Source organism: Heterocephalus glaber, unplaced genomic scaffold, assembly GCF_053883595.1.
Source record: "Heterocephalus glaber isolate CG9 unplaced genomic scaffold, H.glaber_assembly_v1.0 deba00000621, whole genome shotgun sequence".
Taxonomy (NCBI): domain Eukaryota; kingdom Metazoa; phylum Chordata; class Mammalia; order Rodentia; family Bathyergidae; genus Heterocephalus; species Heterocephalus glaber.
In genome coordinates, this window is record NW_028258153.1 from 35,406,803 (window position 1) to 35,430,430 (window position 23,628).

Here is a 23,628-nt window from a genome sequence, read left to right on the forward strand (position 1 = left end):
CAGTGTCTTATTTCTGTCAGGTGACCTACCCTTAGGCATCTGAGCTCAGGATCCCCAGGTGATATCTAAGGCTTCACCCAGCCTTGGCTCAGTCAACACTGAGGTCTGAGGTAGCAGCACCAATAATCTTGGTGACTGAGGAAATTAAATAGTGCCACTAAAACCAGGTCTGTCCCAAGTGGAATTAAAATCATCCCAGGCTCACAGCAGCCTTAACGTCAATAGAACTCCACAACAGCCTATTTAAACTGACACCACTGTCCACCCTAAGAGCATCCAACCAAGATCCAACTCCTGGTTAAGCCCTGCTCAGAGGCCCCCTGGGCCATACCTACACACTCTGATCAGATACCAGCCAAAAACATACTCCAGGGATACTCCTGCAGGCAACCCATAGCACTACTGAGTATAGGGAGTGTGTGTGTGTGTGTGTGTGTGTGTGTGTGTGAACATGAGGTGAGAGTTCATAAGGCTTCTGCTCAAAAGCAAGTATCTCACATTGATCTGTGAATAATATATTGTATATTTCAAAAGTGGTCAAAGAATTTAACACTCTTATAACAACAAAAGGTAAGGTAATAAATACATCCATTGATTAGCTTAACCAAATCTTTCCACAATAGATCAAAATATCACACTGTAATTGGTAAATACACAATCATTATTTGCCAACTAAAAATAAACTGAAACACTAAAAACAGCTGCCACCTCACATCTTCCTCAGGATAGTGCATTTATAGCACATTTTTTAAAAATTAAAGAGCAACTATTTCTGGGTCCCTTCATTCACCAGATAAAGGTCTTCAGTGGTGGTATATGACCTGCCTGTGTAGCCAGCAGACACTGAGTTCCAGTTCCACTCTGTGATGAAGAAAAGAAGCATCGTGGCTATTGCCCCTTTCCCTTCTATATGCTATGTTGATTCTTGGCCTTGGTTAGGTCAACACATGGGTCTGAGTCAGCCAAGGTGCTGCATTTCTAATGGGTCCCAACAATCAGCTGAGATGCTAGGACTCTGGTGATCCACCACAGTAGAATATAAGGTAGGCAAAGATTTTCTTAAAGTATCAGGATTTAGAAAACCAAATGAGTATTCACAATCACTACATCAAATTGTGTGTACTTGCCACTGAGCACTATTTTGGAATTCCTCTTTTGGAACTAATTTCAAAAGTGATATCTTTGTCCATTCATTTAGCAAGCACATATTGAAGCATCACTGTGGAGGGTCCTGTTCTAGGCATGGGGATACAGCTATGGGCAACACAGTGCTCCTGCCCCTGGAGCCTAACCCAGGTGGGGAAGCCCCACAGGAAGCAGCTACCTATTGCCAGGAAGTGAAAGTGGAAAGACACTGGGCATATGGTGGGCACAGTTTAGATCGACAGCCAAGGAGAAGCTCTTGAGTAGGTGATCCTGGAACCTAGGCCAAGAGCAAGCCAGAGGTGGCACATGGGACTGAGAAATTAGTTTCCCAGAGGGGTGCATGTTACACAGGTCCTGTTGGTCATGGGGAAGTTAGTGTGGCTGGAGCACAAAGCAGGGTCAGACCCCAGGGTCCTGGGGACCCAGAAAGGCCTCAGGTCTGCTCTGTTGTGGACAGGAAGCACTGAGCATCTGAGGGCAGCCTCTGAGAAATCCTGGTGTGGGACTGCCATTCTCTAATGCAGATTTGGGTCTGAGGAAGAGTTAAAGTCATTATTGGCCGGGAAGAAGGAAATAGGTAATTTTCACATTCTTTATGTGGTAGGACTCCAACAAGCTGGGAAAGAAATTTCCATACTAGTTCCTAAAATGCTCTGAATGTTTGTCATGTTTTCATAGCTCAACATGCACTACCCCTACTGAAGTTCTGGAGCCTTTTGGCCCCTCTACTGTCACTGTACACAGCTCAGATTATGATTATCCCTGGCAACTGAAGTCAGGGGTCAGATGCTTTTCTTCTCTGTCCTGACATAGTGAGGCAGGCACAGAATCTGGGTTTGACTGCTGGACATTATTTCCTGGCACTTAAATTCCTGAAAGAGTAATCCCGTGGTGTGGAGACTAGAGGAGCTCATGGGCAACACAGGGCCAGTGATGTGCATACTGTCTGGGTACAAGGCCCTTGGATTCTAGGGTATGTACCCAACCTCATTTTCTATCCCTCTACTGATTCCAGAATTCATATGATAGATAAATGTCCTTTCCATGTAGGATAGCCAGTGTTAATTTTTATTGCTTGCTCTCTAAAAACAGATATGATATAATAACATAATTGCTTTTTCCTCTCTATTACCTAAAAATAGATGAATGCAAGTTTGCCTGTTTTATTTTGCAAAACAAAAAAAGGCCATTTGCTCCATCAATACCTTATAGGCCATCGCTTCTCCGCCTTTTGGCTAAGATCAAGTGTAATTAATACCTTACAGGCCAAGGGACAACACTGCCAGGCACTGTCCTAGGTGCTGAACAAACAGATCTTACCATCCAGTAGGTGGGATGGAAGAAAAAATGAAAGAATCGAGAGCAGCAGACTATAGGAAGTGAAATGGAGATAATTTCACACGTCTGTATGAAAACTGAAAACAAGGAAGAAATAGGAAGAGCACTCAGAGATTAGTTTAGCTGCAGTGAAGGCCAAAAAGTCAAGGTCAAAGGTGAGGCTGAGCTTGGCACATTTAAGAGGAAGGAGGCCAATGTAGCTCATAGTAAAGAATGGGGGAATGGTAGGAAAAGAGCTTGGATAGGCAAGGGTGAAAGTTTACATTTTGCTTTAGCAAAGTGATGCAAAGGCACAGGAGGGTTTTGAACAATCACTGACATAATTTGATATGCATTTCAAAAATATCCTTTGTAATAAGCTTGAGAGAGAATAGATTATAGAGGCAGAGCAAAGCTAAGTGCCCAGCAGGAGGCTACTACTGTCACTATGGTGGTCTGGGTTGACATAGGGCAGGATATGGAGGAAAATGTGAAATTTAGGATAACTGCTTTCTGAAATTATGAGTGAAATGGATGTATGGAAAAAGAAAATCAATCTAATGCCTAGATGTCTGGCTTGACTGCATGGATGCTGTATCTCACCCTGGAAAAAGTGAAGGAAAGGGAGGTGTACGTTAGCCATGTTACCAAAGTACAAGATGCCTTCTAAGCATGCAAGTGAAGCAGTCAGTATGTGTATGGGTGTGGATTCCAAGGTTTATTCATGTTTAGTGTCATACAGATGGCATTCAAAGATGGGCCTGGACAGTATCACCAGGGAGACTGATTAGACAGAAAGGCACAGAAATTAGCAAGACCATGAGAAGTGCCCACTGAGGCATGAGCGAAGTGTATAGGGCCTTCAGCCAGCCATGTTTCATAAGCCACCTTCCCCAACACTTCTCACCCCACCCTTTTTCTACTGAAGCTGAATCTGCAAATCTCCTAGGAGTTTCTCTACTGAAATAAGGGCCACAGAAACAAACAGGTCTTCCTCAGTGATACTGTTGTAACTATAAGTGATGCTTAGAGCCACAGCAGCTTCCTTATGACCATGATGGTAGCCTGTAAGGTCAAGTGTCAAATTGAAGTCCAAATAGCAGAAAGATGTCACTATGCTACTGAACTCACCAATCCTGAAGATGCCCCATTTGATGACTTCTGTGGAATTACAAGGCACTTTCCTATTCTGTAAGTCAGCTGAAATAGGGTTGCCTGTTATTTGTATCCAAGAATATCTGGATGTATAGGTGGATTGAGGAACAGATTTGAGCATACATTTTGGACAATGGGAAAGTAAATATACTACGGAAATATGGTAGGATTGCTGGGTAAAATTACACATTTTAAATACACTATTGTGAAGTAAGTTAACATAATTATCTTTTTATCTCCCTAGCAATTTCTAGCTATTTGGGGGCAGGTAGAGTAGGCAGATAAACTGGGACTTGGCTAGAGAAGTAAAAATGGGAGGGGCAGCCAAGTAATAGCAAAAGTTGACATCTACTGGACAGATATTATGTAACAAGTATTAGATAAACTAGTTTGCTTCAGGAATATTAACTTGCTTAATCTTTACAGTTTCCCTATGAGCTTGGTGGGAAGGAAGCTCAGGTCCTTGGTAAGGAAGTGATCATCACAAAAGACAGAGATCTAAGCAGCATTGGAGGAAAGAGGAGGGAGATGACTGACAACGGCAATGCATTTGGACCTGATGACCCAGTAAAGTCTAGGGAGAACCAGAAGGTTAGGGTACTTCAGTGCAAGAGGTGGAAATTCTAGATTCAGAATGGGGCAGTTATGCATGACATCAAGCTCAAAGGGTTACTGGGCTGAAATGGGAAGCAGGAAAAGAGCCTTGCAGATGCAATCACAGATTGCTTAAATTCAGTTCTGTGGATTGCATAAAATAATGTACAGAAAGGCTTAATCACAATTTCTAGAATAAAGTTTCTATATTTTAAAGCCTACTGACTACAAAAAATGTGAACACTGGGAGCTCATCTAAAAGGGCAAACCAATTTTTCCAAAAATCAATGAAATAGTTGGAGCCAGGTGCGATGGCACACCTGTACAATCTCAGCACTCTGGGATGTTAACATGAGAGGGCTGTAAGTTTGAGCCTGGCCTGGGCAACTTAGCAATTTAATGAAACTCTGTCTCAAAATCTTTAAAAAAAGAAAAATGCTAAAATGTAGCTCAGTGCAAAGGCCTGGGTTCAATCCCCAGTACTAAATAAACAAAAAGGAAATGCACCATTAAGTTATTATGTAATGATCTACGATGATTCCTCCATAATATTTAGCATTTTGAACATCAAATGCCCAATTACTTAATGAATTCATTAGGGAGCACATGTGTGTGCAGAAAACAAACCTATCAGGTATGAATTACTTATACCTATATGGCTCTAAACAAGATAATGTAATGAAAAAATTAAATTACATCATGTTAAAGATAAATGACGAATGCCAACAATGCTTAGCAAAACAAAGAATTTTAAAAGTGTTTACTTAACAAATGAAAATAGGATGGAAGGAGCCAGCTGGTCTCTGGTGATAGGGTAAAGTCAAGTTAAGCTAGGGAAAGGTGAACAGAACTGTAATTATCCTAAAACAGTTCACCAAAACAAATTCTCTTTGGCATTCAAGGAAATAGCCTGAACAACAATCTGAAGTCACAAAGTAACATGAAAACACTCTAAATGGGAGGAAAGGTTTATTTGGCTTACAGTTCGTAGACATTTCAGTCCACAGTTGTCTCCAAGGCAGAGTAGCATGCACCAGACAGGAAAAGCAACAAGGGACCACCACAGATCTTTCTATCCCTTACAGCTTATCGAGGCTACCTAAGGCAGGTGGTACTCACACTCTTAATCCTAGTGCCCCGGAGCCTAGCATTGCTCCATGAATCAATCCCAGCATGACACACTCCAGATTCAGCCACCTCTGAAAAGCCCAACCTATGACCCCGTGAGGCTTTGGGGGACATCTAAACACAGGCCATAATATTCTGCCCCTGGCCCCCAAAGACTCACGCACATCTCTTTATTCAAAAGGCATTTAGTCCATCTCTAAGAGTTGCCAAAGTCCTAACAGTTTCAGCACTGCTGAAAAGACCAAGTCCAAGGTCTCTTCTGAGATTGAAGGCAAACTCTTAGCTACAAGACAGACCCTGAACACATGAAAAGGAAGTTAGACACTGCCAACATTCAATGGCACAAGACAGACATTTCTATTCCAAAAGTTACAAACGGGGGATACAAAGGAATGGGACCAAAGCAAGTCCAAAATCCAGCAGGGCAAACAAATCCCATAGTTCCACTTCCAGCATCCATGGCAATCTGGGGCAAGGTGTGAACTTCAAAGGGCTTGGGTGGCTCCGCCTCTATAGCACTCCTTGTGGTTGTAGCTCCCATGGCTTCTCTCATTGGCCGGCTCTGCTCCCTCTTTGCAGTTTTCCAGAGATCATCCATATTCCTGGATTCTCCAAACTTCTGGGGTCTCCACTACACCTCTGACTTCACACTCACAGCTGCACTCTCAGGGGCACACTGCCTGGCCTTCCAGGCCTTCTTCTGAAATCTGAGTGGAAGCCTTCTTGTCCCCACAACTCCGGCATTCCGCATGTTCCTAAAACTAGCACGTTATGGATGATGCCAGTAGTCTACTGCCGGCTGGAGCAGTAGCCAGACTTCTGTCTCTCTTGGCTGTAGGGGTGGTGTGCCTGGATCACTGAGCACTCTGAACCCAATTCAAAGGAACAAATTCTCTAGGCCGATGCCACTATGGAACATAGTGTTCTGGGGCTGTCTTTTCAAGGCAGTCTTTCACTTTTGCAATTTTGAGGCTGCAAAGGGTGGAGTCCTGCTGCTCCTTGTGAAGATCTCAGGCCATCTTTTCTATTCTCCTGTTCCTTTCTCAGCAACCAAGATTTCTGCTCCATTTCTGCAGGCTAAAACTTCACTCGAGCTTCTTTTCTGGCCAAACTCAAAACATTTTAAATCATTCTGCTGGGCTCTTTGCTCTGGATTCTCAACATAAATCTGGCTAAAAGCCCCCAACAGTTGCCATGCCACCACCTCAAAATTAGACTGTCTTGAGATTTCTTCTGCCAGATTAATTAGTCCAACACCCTTAATCTCAGTCTCAGGCAAAGTATCTGGACATGAGCAAAATGCAGACAAACTTTCTGCCAAGCCATAGCACACATCATCTGGAGTCCAACAGTCAATACAGTCTTTCTTTCCAGCAGAAACCTCCTGAGCTTGGTCTTTACTGGCATTTCTATCAGTTTTCTGGTATTCTAAGCTCTGACCAGAATCTGCCATCAAGTTCAGCCTAAGGTGCTCCAACTATACTTTTTAAAAAGGTGTCTCCGAACCTTTCCAAACTCTTCCCAAAAGCCAGTCCCAAAGGTTTCTGAACCACATGGTTAGATATACTCACAGCAAGGACCTCAATTCTCTAGTACCAAATTCTGTTAGTTACTTTTCTCTTACTGCTGAGACAAAATACCTGACATGCAAAAGTTAAGGGAGGAAAGGGTTTTTTTTGGCTTACTGTAGAGGTTTCAGGTCACAGTTGGCTGGCTCCAAGGCAGAGGGGCATGCAGCAGACAGGAAAAGCAACAAGGGACCACCACAGATCTTTCTATCCCTTTTATCTTACCGAGGCTACCTAAGGTGGGTAGCACTCCGACTCTTAATCCTAGTGCCTTTGTGCCTAGCATTGCTAATAATAGTTATTACTGCTCTCATCAATCCCAGCGTCACACACTCTAGATCCAGCCATCTCTGAAAAGCCCCACCTATGACCCAATGAGGCTTTGGGGAGACATCTAAACACAAGCCAGGACAACCCATCTTAGGCAAGTGAGAATTTACTTGCAAATGGCTCTGAACTCCCTCTGACAAGCTTCAGGCAGTGTCTGGTAATTTCTAATGATCTGATATCACAAAATGCTCCAGTTCATTTTGTGTATTTTCTCCCTAAACCCCAGTTTGTTTTGGTGGAAGTATATTTTAAAATGTACACTTTTTGCTCATATAGTGATCAAGTTCACTTATACTAGCCACAGTTTCATATGCATGCTCTGAATATTCTTGTAAAGATTTTATACTGAGTTTCAAGGCTTCTCTTTCCCAACAAAAGCTGAGCATCAAGAACGAGCATTACTGAATGAGCACAGGAAGCCAGTTTCTCAGTAATCAGCATTTCGCTATGTGATGTTACCCCATTTTCAACCTTTTTACTGCCCATTTTACTAAATCCAGCCTCATTAACATGTAACATGCTGTACATTTTTACTTCTTTGATTTAACCACTTTCTTGAAACCTAGAAATTAAAAAACAAAATGTTGGGACCAGTTTCCTCAAGGCTGCACAATGATCATAAACTGCTACTCCATGAAGTCAGAAGCCAGGTTTCCTCAGTGAATTTCCTTTGCTATCCTCACAATGCATCTTCTGTCTTCCAGATTAACTCATGGTCCAAGAAGGTTGCTTAAACTTTGCCATTATGTCTATAAACCAAGGAGCAGGAGGAAAGAAAAGGGTAAGGGTCAGGACGTGTTCCATTTTCAGATACTAATTAAGTAAGTACTGGATAATAACTTCTGCTTGCATCTAAACTGGCTAGAACTTGATCACATGTAGTTGCAGGAGACTAGTAAATGTAGTTTCCTCAGTGAGTGCATGGCTCTATTACTCAGGGCTCTTAGTAATGGGCTCTATTACTAAGGAAACATGAAAATGGGGAGGCAGTTAGTAGTTATTACTGCTCTAAGTGGCAAAACTGATTCAATCATGTAACAAATGTTTTCACACATGAAAGTTATTTGGATAGACTAAAAAGATAATTGAAATGTACCATACTTACTTATAATTTTTTCATGACATCTACTATTTTGAGGAGGCATGAAAAATATTTTTTCCTAGATAACTGTCTCCTGAGATTATACTAAGATTTACTTTTAAGTAGTGACCTCTTACAGGAGAAGCTTACAGGTAGGAAGCTTTTGCAAGAGAAGACAAGAAAAAAAAATCTTAAAAATCCAATCCGAGTTCAAACCCCGGTACCAAAAAAAGAAAAAAAAAAAAAAACCCCAATGATGTGACAACTTTCAGAGTTCCACATGCAGAAAAGCAATAAATGGTAGTTTGGGGTTCTCAGTCTATCACTGCAATGTCAGGCAGCAGAGACTCCCTGGGGAAGATGAGTTGTGACACAAAGAGCTACACCGGCCATCAAAGCAACCCATGCCTCCATCTTTCTGGGTTCACAGGGCCTCAGAGGTGACTACTAAACAATCTATCTGATCCAGGCCAAGGCCAACACCCCAAAGAAGAAGTATGCCTGGAAGAGTCAGTCACTTCAGAAATAATGGATGGCCCAGCAGAGTGAGTTTAAATCAGATGCCATTTGGGAAGGGGTTGACTATCTAGGATTGAGCCACAGAACACCTATAATACAGCTTCACTCCAGGACTGAAATGTTACCCTACCACAGAGACTGAGTTAGAGACAGCCACGGGAGACAGCCGTGGAGACAATAAGGGCTAGACATAGATCCCTTTAGAAGTTCAAACTCATGCCAGGACGGACATGGGGCCTACATTGTAGGAGACCAGGTTCTGCAGGTGTGGCTTTAAAAGGTGATGGCACTGAGTCCAGTGGTCTGCTCAAGCCCTGGTCTACTGCCTACATCCAGCACAGACCAGTGGTCTGATTGCTCCCCTGTGTACCAACATGCGCAGGAACGTGTCTCAGCTTGGACAGTTGCCATGGTCTGGGGTTAACAGATGGAGGGACCTCTCAAGCACGATCACTCCACAAACCTAAAGGCTGAAAAGTAGGGCAGAGAGGAATGTGACTCAGATTCCAAAGACTGCAGGTCTCGGAAGGACACCATCCATTTCAAAATATGGAAGAAATATCTGACCCATTGTTTTTCTTCTCTACTGGGTGTTTTACTGGGGGGGTGGTATTTGGAGATTTATCTATTTTGTTTTTCTCCTTTTTTATTATTATCTTTGTTTGATTTGGACCATTTTTATCTTCTTTTCTTGTTCTTTCTCTTTTGATTTTTTCCTTTAATATATTTTCTTTTATTCCTTAAGTTTATTCTATTTTTTTTTCTTATTTCTCCATTTCCTTGTTGGCTTCTTCTGTTACTTTTGTCTAATAATGCTAATTTCCTTTTACTCTTTAATAGGCTCCTTTATTTCATTCTTATCACCTTCTTCTCATCTTCCATTGTTTAACTTTTCATATTCTTTTCCATGCTTCCACTCCATGCAACCTCTGCCTTACTAGTATAACCATGAAGCTGTATGAAACTATAGATAAATAGGTAACTATATCTTACTATGACTATGGTTGAACACTACTGTATTGTTAAGGGAGGTAAAGTTGTCCCATTGAGTAGATATTTATTATAGGTCGGTATCTGGTTTGTCTTAGTCTTTATACTATAATCACAGATTTCTTTTCTATGGTTAAGGGTGGCACATTATTGATTCTTAGGGTCAATATCCAGTTTGTATTTGATGCTGTTGTTGTTGCTGATTTTACTACTAAAGCCACAGTGACACAGTTGTTGCTCTCAATTGGTTTTCTCTGTATGCCAATATCTGGATTGTCTGGGAGTCATATCCAATACTGTGGCTCATTTCTGAAGGACTCCGTACTAAGCCAAATAAACTACAACCTCCCCTCCCAAATAAATAGAAATGACTGTATCCTGGGACAGAGGCAAGGGCCAGTAGATAGCCAAGCCCAGAGGGTATCTCTGCAAAGTAGACATTAAGTAAAGAGGTCTCCATCCATACTAGCAATAAAGATACCCAAAGACCCCCACAAGCGTCATCCCAGACAACAAACAAACAGAAATGTGAGAAAACAAAGCAATACATTGCCTCCCCAAAACCCCTAACTCCTCCAAAGCCAATCCAAGGGACATCTAGCAGGAGGAAATCAAAACCAAACATATGAAATATCTGAAAGCATAACACTGGAGGTAACAAAACAGATAAATAAGGTGCTTGGTGAATTCAAACTAGATAAAATTAAACAGATAATGATTCTAATGAAACAAAGGATCAGTGAATCCACAGAAGACACTTACAAAAAAATTAGCAGAGGGTGGGGGATTTAGCTCAGTGGTTTTGTCACCTGCTGCGCAAGCGCAAGGACCCGAGTTCAATCCTCGGTACCAAAAAAAAAAAAATTAGCAGAGCTAAAGAAAGAAATACAAAATATAAATGCTCAGAAAAGAATTGGAATCTATAAAAAAGTTCCAAATAGAAATCTAAGAGATTAAAAAATTCTAGTATGGGCAGCAGAAGTGAGCAATGTGAAGGCAGTGTCAGAACTAGAAGACAGGGCCATGGAAGGTGATCAGTTAATGAGAGGTGCCTTAAAAACAATAAGAGAACATAAAAAATGGATCCAGCAGTTGTTAGAAGACGTAAGGAACACTAACCTAAGATTAACTGAAAGTAGTGGAAAATAAGAAGACAGCACAAAGGGCATGAAAAACCTGTTTATACAGAAGTAATAGCAGAAAACTTTCCAAACATGGAAAAAGAATTTAACATACAGATTAGTGAGGCACACAGAATCCGAAATAGTCATTGTAACACAAGAACCACTTCAAGACACATCATTGTCAAAATACATATCAAAAATCCAAAAGACGAACAGAATCTTAAAAGCTGTTAGAGAAAAGCAACAAATCACTTATAAAGAAACACATCAGAATCACAGCACACTCCTCAACACAAATGTTTCAAGCTCTAAAAGAAAAAACCTTCCAGCCAGGCTACTATATCTTGCAAAATTATCTTCCAAAATTGATGGGGAGAAATAAGATATTTCCATGATAAAGAGAATCTAAAGAAATTCATGACCACCAAAGCAGCACTCCAAAAAAATTCTCAAGGATATTCTAGAATGAGACAATAAAGCTAACAATGCCAAAAGGTCCAATAAAATGAATCTAACAGGTAGAATGAGTAGTTAAGTAGAAGGGAGAGAAAGAGAAGTAACAGTAGGAAAGTAATACAATGATGGGAAGTCAATACAGAATGCAATAAATCATTGAAAAGATCACACTCCATCAACATGACCAAGTAGGCTTCATCCTAGGGACATAAAGATGGTTCAACATATGAAAATCAATAAATATAATCCATCACATAAACAGGACCAAGGACAAAAATCACATAATCAGTAGGTGTAGAAAAAGCCTCTGACAAAATTCAACATCTACTCTTGAGTAAAACCCTAAAGAAATTAGGTATAAAAGGACCTTATCTTAATACTATAAAAGCCATTTATGACAAACCTACTGCCAACACCATAGTAAATGGGGAAAAAATGAAAGATTTCCCTCTAAAACCAGGAACAAGACAAGGATATTCCAGAAGAGATACAGAATAACAATGTAATCCTGGATAACTACCACCACTCCTTTTCAACACAGTCCTTGAAAAATTAACCAGAGCAATCAGGTAAGAGAAAGAAATAAAAGGATACATACAGGAAAGGAAAAAGTTAAAGAATCATTATTTGCAGATGATATAATCTACTTACAAGACCCAAAAATTTCTATCAAAAGACTTCAAGAGTTAACCAAATTTGGCAATTTAGCAGGATAAAAGATCAATATACAAAAATCAATAGTGTCCCTATACACTAACAATGAACTTGCTAAGAAAATAGGAAAACAATACCATTCACAATAGCATCAAGAAAAATCCAATACTTAGGAATTAATCTAACCAAGGAGGGAAAATAGCTCTACAATGAAAATTATATCACTTTGAAAAAGGAGATCAAAGAAGATATCAGGAAATGGAAAGATATCCTATGTTCCTGGATAGGCAGAACCAATATGGTCAAAATGGCTATATTTTCAAAACTGATAAATAGATTTAACACAATCTAAATCAAAATACCAACAGCATTCCTCATAGGTCTAGAGAAAAGAATCCTAAAATTCATATGAAACCAGAAGAGATGCAGAATAGAAAAAGCAATCCTGTATAAAAAATGCAAAATAGGAGGCATCTCAATCCCAGACTTGAAGTTATATTACAAAGCTACAGTGATAAAACCACCATGGTAATGGCACAAAAACAAACATGTGGATCAATGGAACAGAATACTGTAGAAAAAGCAGAAACAACCCCAGACAATTCAGTTATTTAATCTTTAACAAAGGGGCCAGAAACATACACTGGAGGAAAAATTGCCTTTTTAAAATAAATGGTGCTAGGGAAATTGGAAATCTGAATGTAGAAGATCGAGTCTAGACCCACACTTCTTACCATGTACCGTGGTATCTTGATTCACAAATGCTATTGTTTGTGAACAATTTGGTTCGCAAATAGGATTTGGCTAAAGTTTGTTTTGGTTTGCAAATTCTACATCAGCTGATGAACACAAACATGGCCATCTTTCCCTTATGAACACAAATGTGGCCATTTTTTCCAGAATAGTGGAACAAATTAAGTTCATGAACTGTACTAAACTAAAATCAAAATGAATCAAAGATCTGAATGTTAAAACAGAAACAATCTGCTGGAAGATAAAATAGGTAAATGTCTTGAAGACACAGATACAAAACATTGTATTCTGAACAGAATACAATGATGGCACAAGAAATAATACTGAAAATCAACAAATGGGACAGTACTAAATTAAAAAGCTTCTGCATAGCAAAGGAAACAACCAACAGAGTAAAGAGACAACCTACACAATAGGAAAAAATTTTTTGACAGCTACTCCTCAGAGGACTAACATCTAAAACATATAAGGAAATTAGATCCTCCACAATGAAAGACCCAATCAAAAAAAAAATTAAAAAAAGGGCAAATGAAATGAATAGATATTTCTCCTAAAAAGTATAAATGGCCAATAAATACATGAAAAAAATGTTCAACACTGCTGGGCATTAGAAAAATGCAAATTAAAACAATACTGAAAACCCATCTTACTCCAGAAAGAATGGCTATTATCAAGAAATTAAATAATAACAAGTGCTGGTGAGGCTGTGGGGAAAAAGGAATCCTTCTATATTGTTGGTGGGAATGTAAACTACTATAACCACTATGGAAATCAATATGGAGATTCCCCAAAACATGAAAACTAGAAATCTCATTTGACCCAGCTTCCCCTTCTAGGTATCTTCCCAAAAGAGTTGAAGAAATTATATTACAGTGATACATGCACAGCCATGTTTATAGCACCACAATTTATAATAGCTACATCTTGGAAATGGCCTATGTGTCCATCAAAAGATGAATGGCTAAAAAGTGGTATTTATACACCTGGAGTAATGGTGTGCCACACAGAAGGATAAACTTCAGGCATCTGTTTACACAGATGCAACTGGAGACCATAAAACTAAGTGAAATAAAACAAATACACATCTTAGAGATCACATGATTTCTCTTATATGAGAAATACAAAATATAAATGAAGGACAAAATAATAGCTAGATAATAGGAAGTAGGGAGATCTTTTTCAAATGGGAAGGGGAATAAGGGATGGCAGAAAGGGGGAGAGATGGGGGAATGAGGATGAAAAAAAACTGAAGAAAAGAAACGAAAATATAGTATAGCTTTTGGAAATGGGAAGGGGACTAAGAACTGAAGGGAGCAGGGAAGGATTGGAGGGGTAGGGGACAGAAAAAAAAATTATTAAGATGTGTTACATACATGTACCAACTCGCCATGATAAATGTAACCATAATGTATTACAAACATATACTAATAAAAAATTTTCAGTGAAGTCAACAAAAGTACAAAACTGGGGGGAAAAAGTAAACAAGAAAAGAAACCTATTAATGAAGTTCCCACCCCCTGCATTCCCTGCTGCTCTTGGGCATGCAGACCTTCAGTGCTGTGGGGAGGTGTTGACAGCAGCATGAGAATTCCAAGTCAGCACAGTAAACCCTAAGTGGAAACTAATAACAAATGCTGATGCTACTTTCCCTTTGTCACATTTACACATGCTAAAATAATTTAAAATAAACTTAATTTGACATTTCACAATCAACTGTAATGTTAGTAACAGAACACAACTTACAATTTTAGATTATAAGGTACAGTTTAGTGAACTGAAAGGTAGAAAACACCAGGTTTTGTTTCAGCTTTCTTTTCCTTCTTATAAATTCACAGGGCAAAACTCCATAGTAACACAGAGAGACACAACAAAGACTTCAAGTTCAAAGTTACACAGACACTGGATTAAGGGTATTCACTGGTATGATTAGCTGTGACCTTTGACTTCTCCAAGCAAGTATCATTTTTAATTACTTATAAATCCCATCTCACAAACAGAAAGCACCACATGAGGTTATTTTTTCCTTGAGTGGTGGGAGGAAACCCTGCTACGAACACACCAATTTGGATTACAATGCCCTTGGCAACTAACTCCTGTGGGACTCTGCGTCAGAGGGCTTTAGGCAAGAGCCCTTTGGGCAGGTCAGGACTCGTGCTTACAAAACTGACTTCCTCCTGCTTTTATAATAAAAGCACCAGGTCAAAGAGGAGGGAGCTCTGTGAGCAAACATGGCATGTTTACTGTTCTTACACTGTGTCACAATCATTAAAAACCATAAAAATATTTATCCTTCAACTTATGACCACTGCTTAAACTGTTGTAATACTTTCTATTCCTGAGGGTTTGAGCATGCTGTAACAATGAAACCCACACACACAAACACACACACGAGAAACAAGACAGGACTATCTAAGGAGAAAATCCTACCTGACTAAGCCCCAGAAGAACTTACTTGAAATATACCAGTGTAAACTCTGTGCGGCTTATGCTAGCAGTATTTAGCAAAACACTTTTAAGGATTTGGACAGAGGAGACAGGTTGCATAGGGAAAGGGGATCTGTAAATAGGGAAAAAGACCTCACTGGGCTTTCTAGCTAATTTTGACCAGAAAGAGTGAAAGCTTCACTGGAGAAAGCTATCAACAAGGCAAGGAGGCAGGTGGACAGGCAGAGCAAATGGAAGCCAGGTAGTCACCTGTCAGCCACCTCCAATAAAATGCAAATGAAACAAGGGGCAGCCACTTAAAAGAAAGCTCTTATTTAGTAACATATACTTATTACTTATTTAGTAACATATACACGTTACTTATTTAGTAACATATACACACATGTACACACACATTTACATATACATATATAGACACTTTACAGTACTGTACTAGTGCACTAGCCCCTTTACTTGCTAACTTGGCCTTGTATGTAAGGTCTCCATAAATTCTAGAGATAAGACCTTGACAGGACAAAGGAAAGCCCAATAAGGCTCATGTGAGAATTTGCACGTAGACGATGATACCCAAATGAAGGGTCTTAGGGCCTGAAATAGGTAATCAGGTTGTAACAAACTCCAGGGCACAGAGTTTTCTGCCGCAGTACTAAAACGGGCTGGGAATAAAGGGCTCTCGGGTCCTCCATCTTTCCAGAGACCCCTACACTCTGATTTAGCAGGGTAGCTATCTCTCATTTCCCCCTTCCAATAAAGTGTCCAAGAAAATATCTTCCTTTCCTTAAACTCTGTATGTTTAATCGCTTACTGATATGAAGTTAAATCCTGGAGCTGCCCACCCACAGCACATGTGGGCCATGTGCCCATCCCCCTGGATGCGACATATTTGGCTTTCTGACCAGGACACGAGAAAGGAAAGGCTCTCCTCGACAGGGTCGGTGACCAGTCCTAAGGGCTCTGGCCACAGACTAGCTGTGACTAAGCTGCCAAGCTGACCCCTAAGAGTGGGAGATGGGAAGAGACTTGTAATAGCCTACTTTAGGTAGAACACATCTTAGAATAATAGCCTAGTGGCTATTTATTCCTAGAACCCCGTGGGAGGGTACTGGCAGTCTTTTATTCGCTTCCCAAGAAGGCTCTTGCCATCAGAGATTGGAGATGGAGTGCCTGTCATCTGCACCGCGCCTTGAACTGAAGGCTGCATGGTCTCTTGGTCCTTTCTTCTGAGAAAATATAGGTTAATCTCTTATGTTCGAGCTTCCTCCTAGGGAACTTTTTGTTTTTTTCTGGAAACTTTAAGAGCCATGTTATGGTTTCGCAACATGTGGCCGACAAAACTCAGGGAAAAAAATGAAACAGGATCTAGAGAGCTTACACATGAGCTTTTGAGAGTCAGCTCGCGCTCTCTCTCTCTCTCTCTCTCTCTCTCTCTCTCTCTCTCTCTCTCTCTCCCCCTCTCTCTCTAAATTTACTTGGCCAGTGTTCTGGCTCACAGACACTCTCAAGGGGTAACATGGGAGGCAGCGGGAAGCGCTCCTTGCTCTTCCCCTGTTTCCCAAGTCTGTACCCACTCTGCTTGCTACAGGGGTATGCCCTGTATCTCTGGAAGGGTGCTCACTTTGCTCCCTGAGGCAGCTCCTCCCCTTTGCTGAGAGAGCCACAGGCAGATGCCAAGACCGTGACAAAAGACAGAGGTGGAGACAAAGGCAGCCTTGCTAGTGCTGTGGTCCTGAGAGCCCCTCCCTGGTGCCCCCCCTTCCTCCCTCAGCTTCAAGCACAGGCTGCGACCCAGCCACATAAAATGAGCAAAGAGGTGCGGTTGGGGGGGACAGGAAGCAAAGGGGTAACAACAGTTCCAGATATGGGTTACGTCATGAACTAAAATAAAAGTTATAAAAGACGCTATGATTCATAAAAGACGCTATGGCTATACATCTGAGTGCACTCTGGTTTAAAAGCAACTGTCTTATGTGTGCTTGTCCATCTCTCAAAGTTAATTTGCTTCCACCCAAACCTGGCCTAAACAGTTCTGGCTGTCAGCTGTGGCTATAAAAACAACAGAGGGCTGGGGATTTAGCTCAGTGGCACCATGCCTGCCTGGCAAGCACAAGGTCCTGAATTCAATCCTTGGGAGGGGGGAGGGGGAGAATGGAACATGGACCACAAAAAACAAAACCCAGAGGATTCTGAGGAGCCTGCAAAGCCCTTTCAAGATTAAGGCAAACTATCAGTCTAATCCTTCTTCAAAGAGTCCTTGCTTCCACAGTGTGAAGAGGTTTTTTTTTCTCTCTCTCATCGTTAGCTTATTGAAAGAGATCTCTGTGCTAATTGATCATCCCAAAAAAGGTTCTAACTAGTCAATTTATAATGAATCGACTTCTAAGAGCACAGTCTGATCTAAAAGTAATAGTCTGTGTGTCTGTCTTTCTTGTTTGTTTGTTTAAATGGATTAAGGTATCTAAAGCTGCTTTATGAAAACTTTCTGAGCTCATACTGATTTTATTTTTCCTTTTATTTTTTTTCTCTCTGGCTCCCCTCAGCCAAAAATAAAACCTGGTTATCTAAGTTTTTAGAAATAGCTAAGTCCATTTTAAAAAGTTACAGGATGAAAGTTAAGAAACTTCAAATTCACATGGGACTTACAAGTAAAAGCCTTAAAGTTTGAGAAAATAAAGTTTATATGTATATGATTTAAACTAGTGTGCATGTTTTTATATGTCAGTTTTCAAACATATATTCTGCTTGGGTTGCTTGCCTTATAGATGAGTGGAGTAATAGCATAATAGTGGAGTAATTTAAATCAACTGATAAGAACAAAGATATTATAAAGATTTGTGACATGTTTCCATTCAGGTTGTTAATCATGTTAATGTCAATGAAAAATTGGTTTTAAAAATTCAATGCCAGGGGCCAGGGATTTAGCTCAGTGGTTCTGCACCTGCCTCCTAAGCACAACATCTCAAGTTCAATCCCCAGTACCAAAAAAAAAAAAATTCAATGCCTATTCTTGTCTGTATACAATAACTTAAAGAGTTTTTCATTGGTCAAAAATAATGTGTTAACTGTTATGACCTGGTTCTCATTCATCAGGAAAAATGGATAAGTAAATGGGGAATCCCTTTGGCTTGGAAAACCACTGGACAAGATTTCCTTTGGTGAATAAGAATGCTTGCCTGAAATCAAATTTATTTCGGTTTTTATTCACTCACTGGACCCCCAGTAGTTTTCATAGCATTATGGGAGATACACTCCACAAAATATTATTAAATATATTACCATAATATATTTACATTAACTATCATCAAAATGTTAAGTTTTCTATGTGGTTTTCATATTAAAAGATGCTCTTGGTTAAATTTACAAAACTATATTTAAAAAGGGAAAGGTTCTGTATTGTTAGGATGGTTTCTTGTGTTTTCCACTGTTAGGCCCCTGTTTACATAAACTGAGCTTTAAGAGTCTTGATTAAAGAGACATTTTGTTATATAAATGAATCACACTTATGTGTTGAGTGATGAGTCTATTTCCGGTCAAAACATTTTTGGGAGTCAAATGTGTGACTGAGACATGTCCTAGACGGGGGTTAATTACAGCAAAGCAATTCAAGGTACACAAAAAGTCTCCATTCTGTTAGAGGGGGTTGGTGCTTAAATATCATCATTACCAGAGACATTCAATTCCCTAAAGAGAAAGGCCCATTAGGGATCCTGGCCCCAAATCCACGCATGGGCATAATGTGGAAGAACCCCAGTGGTGGCACAGGCCCAGGTTGGGAGACTGTGGTCACACTTGGACAGCATCCCGTCCTTTCCTTAAAGGCCAGACAGGAAGGAAAACTTTCACAAGTAGAAATATGTAGCAGGGCAGATTTGAGCTACCGTAGGTAGACAACTGCAGTATGGTGGTTAGAGACTTGACTGGCCTTCTACCACCTTGGCTTTGGAACTGGGGAATCTCCTACATCAGGGGATGCCCCAGGATATGAGAAGATTCTCTCACTTAGTCTTTCTCTTCCTCCAGAATCAGAGCCCAAAATTTAATAGCGAGGACCTTAATCTCAGGGTGTGCATAAAACCTTCGTCAGAGGGGGCTATGACAAACTCAGGCATGGAGACCAAGTGAGAACAGGGAATAAAAATTCTAGACCTAGGGAGACAAAAATAGAGAAAAATAAATTCTTCCTGAGACATGACCACAGATAGTCTGTTGGCTATAAACACTATTTTCTAGATTTGCAGGAGCTCTAAGGATGTTCTTTGATTCTTGTCAGTCCAGTTACACACTGTAAAATCTATTAAAGGGAGTCTGAGTTTTAAGAGTAAAAACTAAGCAGATGTGTACAGAGATTTCCATATAGCTGTGACACTCATTATTGCTGACTTCATGGCATATTAAATGTATTTGTGTTTTTCCAAATGCAGAGGTCTTCAAGGATGCAAAACTGAAAAACATTTCATCGTGCTGTTGACTTCCGGGCTAGAGCTGTTTATAGTGATAACCTTTTAGTCTCAAACATCCGGCATTCCCTTACTTGTGTTCCATCTACTTGTGATAAGATGTACATGTCAATCCAGCATGAGACCACCAGCCAGATGATGTTTTATCAAGACTTATGTGATATGTGTGTTGTTCTGTATGTGTTACAACACTGTGTGGTTCAGACAATGTTACATTAAAAATTAAAGGTTGGACATTACTTACAAAGTGTATCTACGGATGGGGCATTCTTCTATAACATCCTATCGAAGGGTGACAAACAGATAAAAGTTCATGTCATAAAGATAATGGACTAAGAAGTTATTCTATACTAAGATAGACATTTAACATGTATTTCAAAGATAATGACACAACCTAATGGTCCTAGTAAAATCATGCCATCATGATTGTCACATTAAAATGTTATGTTGCCCTTGATCTCAATCTCAAGTTTTCTCTGTAAAACTTTACAATTGTTATCTGTTAACATTCTATAGGGATTCACCTTAAAAGACAACCATGATTTATAGGTAAGAAAATAACAGTTCCTTGGTCATACTATATATTTCAAAGTGCCTGATATCTAAAAATCATAAAATTAAACCTACTAATCTGCTGGGTGTTCAACAAGAGAGGACACTCAATAGTTTGGCCCTGGCCCTCCAAGGTCAACAAGGACCCAGGATACGAGCGGACCTTTTTCAGCATCTTACAACTTTGGGAAATCCCCAACTTCCTAAATAAGAAGATTGTTAGATTCCAGAAAACAGGAGTCAACCAATGTCCAGTATGCTAAAAAAGAGGGTCACCAGAAGAAACAAATGTCTCCCATGCCACATGGTCAAATAAGGCTGTGACCCATCCCGACAGCTGCCACTGACAGGATCTGAGAGTCTCTGTACATGATCCCAAAAGTAATGCCTGAAGAGACTGAATTGACCTTGATAAGAGGTAAATTATGGTTGACACAGGTCTCACTTTAACTTGTTCTTGAACACCCAAAAGAGGAGTATAACTAAAGATAAAATGATAATATAGGCTAAACATAAAAAGGGGGCTCCAATCACTGACCCCTGCTAGTGGTTTCCAACTGTGCCTATATACAGATCTAAGAGCCAGCTGGTTACAACTGCTTTTCCAGTCCCTTTAAAACAATGTCTAGACAAGGCTTTATCCCCAGTCTGCCTTTCCATTCTAGTGCACATGCTTCGGTTATATGTGTTTTAATCTCTTGGTAAAGTTTGTTTATTCTCTCCCAGAGGCCGCCAAACTCCAAATGATCATGCAGATGAAACCCACAGTAAAGGTGTCAGACTCCTGCCAAGACTCACTGGACAACACTCACTGCTGAGGACTTTCATTCACCGCTCCCTAACAACCTACTGAGCTTGAAGAAGCTGCTGGATGGATGTCTCAGAGAGGAAAAAGAGATCTATAAATAGGGAAAGGCCTCATTGGGCTTTCTGGCTGCAGTGGACCCTCGAGTTATGACTAGCCTAACATATGAACGACTTGGGTTAAGGCCAGAATTTTAGTTTTAACTTAAGACCAAAGTCTTGAATTACAACCTGAATGCTGGGCGCTTGTGATTCCAGATGGTCTCAGATACAGATTTAACCCATAAAGAGTTCTGGAAGGAACATGACAACATCCTTTCCTGTGTGGGATTAATTGAGAAATCCTGGCTGAGCTCTGTCTGGAAGAAAGTGTGGCCTAAAATTATAACGGAGAGAGACTTTGAAGGCTGTGTAGAGGAGCCTGAGCCTTCAATTGACCAACTTGAGTTACAACCAGCTCTTGCAAAGAGTTAAGTCAAGGGTCCACTGTAATTCTGACCAGAAAGAGTGAAAGCTTCACTGGAGAAAGCAATTAACAAGTCAAGAAGGGAGGTGGACAGGCAGAGCACAGAGGAACCCAGGTAACCACCTTCCACCCACATCCTGTACAATGCAAAGGAGACAAGGGGCAGCCACTTAGAAAGAAAGCTCTCATTTAGTATATTAAGATACACACACCTATACACACACACACACACACATATATACATATATATTATAAATATATATATTCTAGGGCACTAGTGCACTAGCCCCTTTACTCAATTGCTAACTTGGCCTTGTATGTAAAGTCTCCATAAATTCTAGAGATAAGACCTTGACAGGACAAAGGAAAGCCCAATAAGGCTCATGTGAGGATTTGCATGTAGAGGATGATACCCAAATGAAGGGTCTTAGGGCCGGAAATAGCTAATCAGGTTGTAACAAACTCCAGGGCACAGAGTCTGAAGGGCTGGAAACAAAGGGCCCATCTTTCCAGAGCTCCCTACTCTGATTTAGCAGGGTAGCTATCTCTCCTAGTTCCCCCGTTCCAGTAAAGTGTCCAAGAAAGTATCTTCCTTTCCTTAAACTTTGTATGTTTAATCCTTTACTGATAATGAAGTTTACAAATCCCTGAGCTGCCCACCTACAGCACATGTGAGCAGTGGAGCTCATCCCCCTGGACAAGATAGTTGGATTCAACATTATTTTTTTTTAGAACAAATCAAGCAGTTTGTGAACAAATTAAAACCTTTGTGGTGTAGCTTTTCAGTTTTGTGTTTATTATCAAAAGCCTTTTCTACTACCATCCATACACTGTTAGAAAAATATTTATATGCCATTGTTACATCTTTATTAACTACTACTTCCTGCACATGTGCATGCATCCATGCTGGTCACTGATCTCAGGGCCTCATGTATATAAGGCAAGCAGTCTACCAGTGAGATGAACATAAAATCTTACTTTCAAACATGGTGTGCATCTGTTCATCTGTTCATGGCCACCACATTTAGCACCAGCACTGCCTACCCCTCTGCAGTGTGTACAGTCAGGGGCTGGGGACTTAGGTGTTTTCCTGCCCAACCCTCTCTCTCATTCTGCATAGCTGGGGAATGGACAAAGGATTTAAGCCAGACCAATCAACTCTCTCTTGCAACTTGAACCTTGAATGGAACAGTGGAAGGCATGGCTTGGTTTGTAAATTCAAGTGGAGGCTTCTAGAGAATTTCTTGTGATGGTGGAAATGATCAGGGTTTATATTGCTTAACATGGGAGCTACCAGCCACATACGGGTATGAAGCACTTGAAATGTGACCTGTGTGACTCAAGTGTTCATTTAGGACATTTTAATGAATTTACATAAAATAGCCACATGTGGCTAGTGGCTATGGTACTGGATCTCCTGTCAGTGACGGAGGCTCTGCTTGTTCCTCAAGGTTCCCCTGACTTCCCTGTTGGCTGCAAAGCTGATTTCTCTTGCAAAACCAAAGCTTTGACAGGACCTAAGTTTGTTTCAGCATGCCAGTGCCTTTGTCAATGCTCCTGCTTAGGTGGAAGCCCTGTACGGCATCCCTGCAGTGTTACTGTCTGGACAGAAAGATGCTGCTTAATACAAAGAGGGGAAAAAGCAGGTGTCTAGTAAGAGAGGGGTGTATTTAAAGAACCAGCATAGCCCTAGGAACATAGGGGTATATTACAGTGTCGGCAACATCTTGTCACATAAAAATGACCTTGAGGAGAGGGGAGACATCCAGAAGCCAAATCATGATTTTATAATAAAGCTGCTGTACATGCAAGAATACTGGAATCCTCAAGCTGATCTAAACCAAGATCTTTCTAAAAGCTTTCAAAATAAACCTATCCCAAATTTGCTTGAAATTAAACATGGCAATAGCCCAGAGAAACAAAACTAAGAGGAATAAGGGATGGAATCCAATCCTTTGTGGCAGCATATATGCATCAGACAGCTCATCAGAAATCTCTTCCCCACCATAAACACAGTGTCATACCTGTCCCATGAAGCCAAATGTGGTGGTGCTCACTACAATTCCAGTGCTCTGGGAGACTGAGGAAGGAG

General features: G+C 40.5%; 1 protein-coding gene across 16 annotated transcripts in view; it reads right to left on the minus strand.

Annotated features, from left to right (window-relative positions):
* Positions 1-23,628, minus strand: part of Auh (AU RNA binding methylglutaconyl-CoA hydratase) — a 192,567-nt gene that overhangs the window by 23,948 nt on the left and 144,991 nt on the right. The window contains exon 8 of one of the 16 annotated variants that reach the window (XM_021248526.2): positions 5,165-7,987. The exons of the other annotated variants lie outside the window; for them this stretch is intronic. Coding sequence (XP_021104185.1) covers position 7,987 — 1 coding nt within the window. The 3' untranslated portion in view covers positions 5,165-7,986. Of the gene's footprint in view, positions 1-5,164; positions 7,988-23,628 lie in introns of those variants that run through there. 16 annotated transcript variants of the gene reach the window in all.